The sequence below is a fragment of the Pipistrellus hanaki genome (genome assembly GCF_964339955.1).
Source record: "Pipistrellus hanaki genome assembly, chromosome: 3".
NCBI lineage: Eukaryota > Metazoa > Chordata > Mammalia > Chiroptera > Vespertilionidae > Pipistrellus > Pipistrellus hanaki.
The window spans coordinates 141,954,414-141,964,783 of NC_140505.1; the positions used below are offsets into that span (position 1 = coordinate 141,954,414).

The following is a 10,370-nucleotide window of genomic DNA, read 5'->3' on the forward strand; positions in this document are numbered from 1 at the left end:
ATTTTTGGAATTATTCCTCATTTTCTTGCCATGCAACTGTCAAATAATTGGGCCAATGTGAAAAGAAATATGGCACAAAGTTAACATCTATCTAATCTTAGAATATAGGTGAAACACCTCAGGATGTTTGTCATATAGTCTCTCAACATTTCTTCTTCTTTTTTTTAATATATTTTATTGAGTTTTTACAGAGAGGAAGAGAGAGGAATAGAAAGCTAGAAACATCGATGAGAGAGAAACATCGATCAGCTGCCTCTTGCACACCTCCTACTGGAGATGTGCCTGCAACCAACGTACATGCCCTTGACCGGAATCGAACCTGGGAACTTTCAGTCCGCAGACCGACACTCTTTCCACTGAGCCAAACCAGTTTTGGCAACATTTCTATATGTTTGGAAATTTGAATAATAAAAGCTGAAAAGGACATCATACGAATCTCTAATAATGCAGTAGCTGCTGCCGTGGAAGAAAAGACCAGAAGTGTTTCAGTACCCCACTGAATGCCCTGGGTGGGGGGGAACATCCACATTCGTGTTTCAGTGGCACCTTGTCCCCTCCTGGAATGGACACTTACACCTCCGTCTTTCCTGTGCCTCCTCCCTACTCACTCTCCAACACACACAGGCCCTTCTAGCTTCTCCCAGCATCTGTCCTCCCTTCTCCTCCCCTTCCCCTGGGAGTTCCTGCCATCCTTCCCCTCCCCTGCCCTGCCCTGCCCTTCTCTCCCCAGCACACTCAGATGAGTGCATGCCCAGCAGGCCAGGCACTTTGAAGATGAAACATGCTGAGTCTCCCTAAGGCCCGGAGATTGGCATCCTTTATGCAGAAGAGGGTGCGGGCCACTCCACCATTAAAGCACATTCTGGAGAGGGGTGAACCCAGCTAACCGCCCAAGCCCATAAAGCATAAATTGCCCCAACTCCATCTGCATAGCCAAGCCCCTTCCCATTGGGCCATAAATAGGACTGAGGCACCTGGAGGAGCACATTGGAGTTTCCACCAAGACTCCAGACCTCACATCCTCTATTCCACCGCCCAACCTCCAGAAGCACCATGACGTGTGGATCAGGATTCTGCGGCCAGTCCTTCAGCTGCGCCTCCGCCTGCGGGCCCCGGCCCGGCCGCTGCTGCATCACCGCCGCCCCCTACCGCGGGGTCTCCTGCTACCGCGGCCTCACAGGGGGCTTTGGCAGCCAAAGCGTCTGCGGAGCCTTCCGCTCTGGCTCCTGCGGACGCAGCTTTGGATACCGCTCAGGTGGCGTGTGCGGACCCAGCCCGCCCTGCATCACCACCGTGTCCGTCAATGAGAGCCTCCTCACGCCCCTCAACCTGGAGATCGATCCCAACGCGCAGTGTGTCAAGCATGAGGAGAAGGAGCAGATCAAGTGTCTCAACAGCAGGTTCGCTGCCTTCATCGACAAGGTGGGTGACCTTGACCTGCCCTTTTCTGGACCTTCAGTGGCTGGGCTGGGCGCTGAAAGGAGTCATGGCGGAGGGATGTGGTCCAGGTGAGCTCTCAGTCTGACAGAGGAGATGGACCACATCCAGGGCACAGACAGACACAGAGAAATGGAGAGATGCATATAGAGGAGCAGAGACTCCTGGTTTGATAACACTGTTATTACATGTATACAACCTCTGTCCAGGCAGGCAGGGAATCCAAGGGCAAGGCTTGGAACTGTGTCAGAGGAAGGAAGCCCTACATGCACACAAGACACAAGAAACGTGCATAAGAAGTAGGAGCTGGGCCACAGGGACCTCCTTGTGAAAGGTGTCCTTGATCACACCTTTCCTAAAATCTCCTCATGCTCACGACTCAGACTAGCCACGGAACAGGAACTCAAGAGCAATACACTCAGCTCCTGACTACATGCCACCTAGACTCATCAGAACCGAAAACTATTCACCTCAGAGCAGGAGCTGACCTTTCCCATAGCCTGGGTCCCAACCCTAAAATGGAAAATCCAGATATAGGTAATAGTTAAAACAAAAGTTGCCTTGTCTCTCAATGTTCAACTGTATCTAAGCTCTGCTGAACTCCAACTTTGTGGGTTTACATAAAGCAGGGCTCCAAATTGGTTTGGGGGTATCAAGAGCCATCTCACAGCTTCTCCCGCCCCGAATGGCAGGTGCGCTTCCTGGAGCAGCAGAACAAGCTGCTGGAGACCAAGTGGCAGTACTACCAGAACCGCAAGTGCTGCGAGAGCAACCTGGAGCCCCTGTTTGAGGGCTACGTCGAGACACTGAGGCGGGAGGCCGAGTGTGTGGAGGCTGACAGCGGGAGGCTGGCCTCTGAGCTCAACCACGTGCAGGAGGTGATGGAGGGCTACAAGAAGAAGTGAGTGTGACTGGGTTTGACATTGGACACAGGGGAGGACTTAGGTTAAAGGCCATTGGATTAGACAGGAGAAGAATTTCCAAGCAGAGTGAGCAGCCATGCAGGCCAGGGTGGTAGGATGTAGTAGGACCTTTTCACCTGTGCAATTGTTGCCTGCATGCCTGTCCCCCAGAACATCGCTCCCCTGCTTTAGCCTTCTTTTCTTAGAGTCTGACCACCCAGCAGCTGTTGCCTGTGCTCTGTGGGGAGAAGGCTTCTGGCATCTTCCAGGCCTTCTCCTCCTGACCTCCCACCTATAGCACATGCCCAGTGATTGGATATGAGCCCTACATGTCCTGGGCTCTGGGTGTCCCACAGCTCAGGGCTCTGAGTGCTGATGGCCTCTGGACTGATAGACCCACACCTGGGTGAGGATGCACCCTCAGCTGAGGGGTGGCTGGGCTGCTGTGCCCCAGAGGGGATGCTGGTCACTGCCAGCATGGGCTGGTGCTGAGGCCTTATTTGTCTCCTGAGGTGACCTCAGAGCAGCTATGAGGTCCCAGAAGATTAGTCCCAGGGACCCCTAAATTCAAGGTGGAGACATTCCAAATCCAACCACGAGGACCTAACAGGGCTGCCAGAGGGTCCGGCTGTGATGGGAGGTCCCTAACATTGGCCCCTGCCCTGGTGAGAAGTGGGAGGGGTTCATGGAAGATTTGCCCTTCCATGACCTCCCTCTCTGCCTCTTCTGCCTCAGGTATGAGGAGGAAGTTTCTCTGAGAGCAACAGCTGAGAATGATTTTGTGGCTCTGAAGAAGGTGAGTCATATGGTATTGGGGAGCACAGACATGAGGGATCCTGGAATGACAAACTCTTCCTGGGGAGACCCTGAAGGTCTCAACTTCAGTGTGGGGTGCAGTGACCTTGTCAAATCACCTGGGGAATTCCCAGAGATAGGGTCATGGAAGGCACATCCAGAGCTTAGACAATGGTCAATACCCTTGGAATATCCACTGTGTCCTGGGGCATGAGGATGGCCGGGTTGACTCTGGATGTCCCGCTTGGCTTTGGAAGTGTGGTCTGGGGCTTGGGTCCCATAGAGCCTGGCATCTTCAGTCTCCATTGAGGGACAATTTCCTGTCTAGAGGGGTGGGATGTCTGAATAAAAGGATGGCAGAGACCCAGAATGTGAGGAAAGATCGAACAAGAACCAGGAGTGTCCAGGTGGAGTCTGGGAGGATTGTTGGGAGAGATGGAGGGGCCAAGATGTCTGAGTGAGGAGTCAGTCTGGGAAGGGTCCTGTAACAGAATGAATAAAAAAGGAGAAATGGGAGGTTAAGCTGCCTCAGGTGGGAGTGGGAAAGGATGATGACTAATCTCCAAGACAGAAAGGGTTTGTTCTCAGAAGGGGAGAAGGTTGTGAGGCCCATCCCAGGAAGTTCAGAAAGTATGGAGATGGGATGGGAATGGGAACCCTGGGAATCCTTCCCCCGCCACCCAGCCTCCATGAATGGATTAGAAGAGGGCATTGGAGTGACAATCACCAGGGTTCTGAGCTGAATGACTGCCCACCTTTCCAGGAGGTGGACTGCGCCTACCTCCGCAAGTCAGACCTGGAGGCCAACGCAGAGGCCCTGACCGAGGAGATTGACTTCCTGCGGCGGCTGTATGAGGAGGTGAGGGCTTGTGGTCCAGGCAAGAAACTGGCCGCCCGCCTGGAGGATGAGCTTTGGCCTGGAACATAAGGTGGACAGGGATTTGGATATCAGTCTGCCATCCATGAGGGGGTGAGGACTGGAGACCAGGGAGGGCTGAGAAGATTGAGTAGATGCCAAGATTGGGTGAGGCTGTGGCATTCACATTATCCTTCTTCCTCCCATACCCACAGGAGATCCGTGTCCTCCATGCCCACATCTCAGACACCTCAGTTGTCGTCAAGATGGACAACAGCCGGGACCTGAACATGGACTGTGTCATTGCCGAGATCAAGGCTCAGTATGACGACATCGCCAGCCGCAGCCGGGCCGAGGCGGAGTCCTGGTACCGCAGCAAGGTGAGTGGCACAGGACACCTGCCTCCTAGACATGGCTGTGGGAGGGATGTGAGCTATTAATATATATTAGAAAAGGCTGCTTTTGTCTGGAGATTCTGACCCTACAGATGGTAACAGAAGCCAGACAGCTCTCAGGGTGAGGGGGCAGGGCAGGGCTGCCATGGGTGGTTGCTCGGGCTGAGCACTGTACAGCCTGCACTCTTATTTGTGATGACCTGAATGGGTGGCAGGTCCCGTCCTGAATCTCTGCTTTCCCCCAGTGCGAGGAGATGAAGGCCACCGTGATCCGTCATGGGGAGACCCTGCGCCGCACCAAGGAGGAGATCAACGAGCTGAACCGCATGATCCAGAGGCTGACCGCCGAGGTGGAGAACGCCAAGTGCCAGGTACAGAGCATGTGCACCCTAGACCACCAGAGAGGCCGAGGGCCTGACCTGGCTTCCACAGGCCATGGGGACTCCACCACTCATTCCCCATTTGCATGACAAGCGTCCTGGGTGTGATTACCAGGGAGACCCAGGCCATGGAGGTGAGGGGCCTATTTTGGGAGTGTTCCCAGCTGGGTGTGAGTGACTGGACACATACAGGAAATTGACAGAGAGACTTGGGTCCATAACCTGCCTTGTCCTCTTCTGGCCCCCAGAACACCAAGCTGGAGGTGGCAGTGAAGCAGTCTGAGGAGCAGGGCGAGACGGCCATCAGCGATGCCCGCTGCAAGCTGGCCGAGCTGGAGGCCGCCCTGCAGAAGGCCAAGCAGGACATGGCCTGCCTGCTCAAGGAGTACCAGGAGGTGATGAACTCCAAGCTGGGCCTGGACATCGAGATTGCCACCTACAGGCGCCTGCTGGAGGGCGAGGAGCAGAGGTGAGACCCTAACTGGCTAAGCTGCCATTTCCACCCCATAAAGGGCCAAGAGTCTGGGATAAGCCTGTCATTGATCACTTTGGGGTAGTGGTCAATTTGGGACGGCTCTTTACTTGTGGACCCAACCCCCCAAATTTATGGAGCTCTGTCTGCTACTCTGGCCAAGTCACTAATCCTACTCTGTTTCTTCTTTCTCTCAGGCTGTGTGAAGGCGTTGGGGCCGTGAATGTTTGTAAGTAACAGGGGCCCTGTGTGGGTAGATTTACTCTCTTGCTGTAAAGGATGGCAGAGTCTGGAAGGAGGGATTTCACGGGGAGCTAAATATAAAAGGGCTGGCATTCTAACAGAAGGGGTTTGGGGTCAGAGAACAGGAAAGACCACAGCTGTGGCCTGGGTGGACCTGGAGCTGTCAAGTAGAGATACTTGGGGAGGGGCATCCTTGGGATGGGATAACTAGCCATCAGAATTTTGACTCAGGCTTTGGGGTCCACAGGTGTCAGCAGCTCCCGGGGTGGAGTCGTCTGTGGGGACCTCTGTGTGTCGGGCTCTAGGCCCGTGACAGGCAGCGCCTGCAACGCCCCCTGCAGCGGGAACCTGGCCGTGAGCACCGGGATGTGTGCCCCCTGTGGCCCCTGCGCGCCCTGCGGCCCCTGCAATTCCATCACATCGTGTGGACTGGGCACTGGGGGAGTGGGCTCCTGCGGCATCAGCTCCTGCGGCGTAGGCTCCTGTGTCAGCAGCTGCCGCAAGTGCTAGGTGCCCCAGCTCAAGCCCCGACCAGCACCTCTCCTTGCCCAGCAGGACCTGGTCCAGCCCTGGGGGAGCAAGCGCTGGGTTACTTCTCCCACACTTTGAAAGGTCCGTCCTGCTCCTAGACTCTTCCGTGATTACCTCTTCCTACGCTCTGCCCCCACCCAACCACCCCATCCCACCACACCCCATTCCTCCCTGGGAAAGGCTACCCCAGAAAAAAAGTCCCCTTGCTGCCCACAGGAAGGGGGTTCCAGGGCAGGAAGGACCAGAACCAGGACCCTCTCCCGGGCTGCCATGGGGCCAGTGGCCAGGGTCCCCCAGCCTCTTCCCTTGTTCCTCTCCATCTTGATCTGTGTTTCCAATAAATCAATGTAGCCAACCCTGGATCTTATGTTCACCTCTGTTATCCTCGAAGGTTGGAGTTTGGGAGGGACCCGAAAGTCCCATGGAGCAGAAAAGGCCTACTCTGGGGTCTCCAATATCATCTTCTGTCCCTGGGCTCACAACAGTCTGAGATTTAGCCAATCTTGAGCTGGGCCCACACACACTGCAGTCTTATTCACACCACCTTGTTGATTTCATCCACATCACTTTTTATGATGTATCTGGCATATGAAGAAGCCAGAGCTCCGAGACGCTTGGTAATGGGGCCCCATACTGAGGTCAATGGTACAGCTGGGGTTTGAGACTGTGTGCATCTCTAGAGCTCATGTCACCAAACCACAGAAAACATCCCCATGCACTCCTAGAAGCTGGTGGATAATGAACATTAGACTCTCCAGTCACTCAAAGCTTAAGGAAACCACTATTGTTGTTGTGGTAGGGACGACTCAGGGCTGAGTAATTTATTAGAATTTTTTAAAGAACACGGACATAATTTAAACTCTCAAAAAGCCTTTGATATTGCGACTTCTTTAAAAATAGAGCCCTTTGAGGCTTGGAGACCTGCCATCACTGGTAAATTACCTCACAAACAGCACCTAATACGAAGATGATGTGGCAGAGAGGTGAGCACACACACTCTGGGGCCAGACGGCCTGCGCTCTGTTCACTGAGTGACCTTGAACAATTTACTTACCCTCTCTGAGCTTCAATTTCCACATCTCTAGTCAGGGCTGATGGGAGGATTGAGGAACTCTGTGTGTGTGTGTGTGTGTGTGTGTGTGTGTGTGTGTGTGTTTGTCGCTTAGTGCCTGGCACAAATAAATGACAATGTTTATCATTAGTATTATTTTCTTGCAAAATGTAGACACCCCTCCAGGGATCTGGGTCATGACCAACCCCTATGTACACTTTTTACACTTATATCTGTGATCAGAGATTGCAAGTAGAGTGAGAACTATTCATGTCTTCCAAAGTCATTGAGTTCCTTCTTCAGGGAAATGTCCCCCCTTTACGCCCCAACTCTGACACTGATGAGGGTCTTGTAAGAGGTGGCAGGAGTTGGGAGATGGCTCCTTGACCAAGGCGAGTCCCTAAACATCCATCTATACAACAGAGCGGATCTAACTTTCCAGTCCCAGACCCAGGCCCAGAAAACTATAGCAGAGATGTTAACCCCCAGCCCTCAGGGCAGCAGAAATAATTATGAATATGTATTGACAGACCAGAAGCCAAAGGCTCTTCTAAGGGACAGTTTCAATCCCAGGTAACTCTGAGCAGGGCAGAGCCCTGGGAGCGTTCCAGAGTGTGCGATTGTTCTAACCAGCCCTCTGAGCTGTAACACCTGTCAGGACTCCAGACCTGCGGCTCAGAGAGAGACACTAATACAGCTAAGCTGCATCCAACATATTTGAGTGCAATTAAGTGTGAGACAGGCATCAGCAGCCAACAGAGGGCTGACACCTTGAGGTCCCCAAAGCAATGACTGAGCTGGTGACAACCCTCCTCCCTTCAGAAATCATTCCAACTCATAACGCTTATAAATGTGGAGATGAATGACTCTCCATAAACGCACCAGGTAGTTCTCTCCCACCCCAGCCTGGAATGTGGACCATGGCCAGGGGAGCGACTCCGAGAATCAGTCCCCAAACGACAAGTACTGCTGGTAGCCCACATGTCCCTGGCTCAGCAAGTGATTCCAACCTTCCCCCACAGCCCCCGGGATCTCTTGGACTGACGTCAGGCATGGCATTTAGAAAGGAAAAATGGAGGCAACAGCCAGACCTCTGTGATGCAGGCTGCAGTAGGCTCCTCAGAAATCCTGCCTGAAACTCCTGGGCAAAATGCCCAACCGAAAAATCTTGCAGAATGGCAAGCTCTCTTTCCAGGAGCTTATTTGCACCCGGTGTGTTGATAAGAATGTTTATATCGTTGGTGTTAGTCAGTATGGATCAAATGGGGCTGATGCAGGAGTCCAGTGGGGGCATGTCCCCTACCCTTTAAGAGGTGGTAGCCTGCGGGTCATGTTTCCATCCCATCCCTCTAGCATGAGATTCCTCTGTTTACCCAGGAAGGGAACCTTTTAGATACCTTTGGGCAGGGACCCAGGAAAACACAGCAGGCACCTAGCACTGGTATACCTTACCACAGTGTTTCCCAACCTTCTCTCATGATGAGAATCACCTGGTGGAGTTGTTAAAACACAGATTCCTGAATCCCAACTAAGAAGTGCTAAACTAGAATTTTTGAGAACATATAGGTAAAATTGCATACCTAACTTAGTGCTCTGTATATAACATCTGTGTTAGAGCACTAGTTAAGTATACAATTTTACCTATATGTTCCCAAAAATTTTAGTTTAGCACTTCTTAGTTGGGATTCAGGAATCTGTGTTTTAACAACTCCACCAGGTGATTCTCATCATGAGAGAAGGTTGGGAAACACTGCCTTACCAGGTAAAGCCAGAGCCTCATTCCAATGACGCACCTTAGCCCTACTCAGGGACTTAGAAAGCAGAAACCTTTGTTTCCCAGACGCACTGATGATGTAAATCTTTGTGCAATAGACAAGAATGTGAGCTCAATAGATGGGGGCATCTCTCAGGCTGTGTGCCAAGACAAGAGCTCAGAAACCCAGACCTTCACTGGCCACCCAGCCCTCCAAACTGGCCTGTCTTCTTCCCCTACAGTCCAGTTAGTTACCTTGTGAAAACTCAAACCCAACTACACCATAGACCTGGAGTTAGAAGCAGAACTGGAACCTAGTCTGATGCCAAAGGCGTGCTTTCCTCCACCGTAATACATTGTTCCCAGCCCACCATCAGGTCACTTGTGAAACTAGAACTCAGGCCTGAGCCTCCCAGTTGTGCTCATATCCCCCAGCCCCAATCTGCAGAGGCCATCTTCCCTGGGCCTGTCCTCAAGTGCCCCTGCCTGGGCACAGAAGGCGCGCCCTCATCCCTGGCCCACTCCGTTCTCTTTCTGGTCTGTTTACTTGTTTAGGATCCACCTCCCCACCAGAATGTCATCTCCAAGGAGCCAGGACTAGCATGTCATCTTGCACACCAAGCACTATGCCTGACCCCCCGAGGCCACTCTGTGTCTGTAGTCAGTGAGTGGATGAATGGATACAGTTCTCAGCTCCTCTGCCAGAAAGAGCTGACTATGGACCCCAGGCTAGGGTGGTTGCTTCTGGGCAGTGTCCCGACCCCAAACTTGGCCAGATTTGTCTTTGTTCCGAGGAATCCAGGGGCACAGGCAGTTCAAAGGGCAAAACTGAGACTTTATGCTCCAGGGTGAGGGATACAAGGGAGAAATGAGGCGAGGGCTGGATCCGTGGGAGGGGCATCTGAGACAGAGGACCAAGCCTTTGGGACAAAGGCTACGGTTCTTGGAGCAGGAGAGGAAGTGCTCAACATCCGGGGAAGTCTCTGCAGCCGAATTCCTGGACACAGCCAGAAGAGCCTCAGAGCGGGCCGCTGCGGCCAGGAGTGCTCGTCTCGGGGGCGTCGGAGCCTGCTCCTGAAAAGTAGCAGGCGGTCAGGGCCCCAGGTCAAGACAGGCAGGCAGGTGAGATCGCTGTCCAGGGCTGAGCAGAGAGTGGCTGTTGGGGAGGGGGCGGGGGGGAGGAACCCCCTTCCCGCCCTCCACCCCAAGAGACAGACCTACCAGCAAGTCCCCCAGGAAGCACTGCACAGACGCTCCTCACTACTAGGCATCAGTCAGGCCAACTCCCCAAAGTAACAGATACATGGAACCCCTTCTCCCAAGAAACAGACTCAAGAATCCTTCCTCTCCCAAGTCGGACACAGATCCCACCCCCACCCCCAACCACCCACCCAAGAATATGTCTTGCCCATAAGAATAAGGTCTCAGAACTTCCTTCCACACCCCAGGCAGAACCAACAGAACCTCCCTGCGAAGAACAGACCCCCGAACCCTTCCCCCATTCCCCCCAGTACACACAAACACAACAACTCACTCCCGAGAGAAGAAACCTCCC

The 10,370-nt window shown here is 53.3% G+C and overlaps 1 protein-coding gene across 1 annotated transcript; it reads left to right on the forward strand.

The window, feature by feature from the left end:
• Positions 1-1,053: 1,053 nt before the first annotated feature.
• LOC311619272 (keratin, type II cuticular Hb1) lies at positions 1,054-5,990 on the forward strand (the record flags this gene model as incomplete). The annotated part of the gene is made up of 9 exons (XM_084877469.1): positions 1,054-1,422; positions 2,130-2,338; positions 3,075-3,135; positions 3,898-3,993; positions 4,206-4,370; positions 4,631-4,756; positions 5,014-5,234; positions 5,435-5,466; positions 5,728-5,990. 9 exons carry the CDS (start codon positions 1,054-1,056, stop codon positions 5,988-5,990), a joined length of 1,542 nt encoding a protein of 513 aa, XP_084733595.1.
• Positions 5,991-10,370: the final 4,380 nt, after the last annotated feature.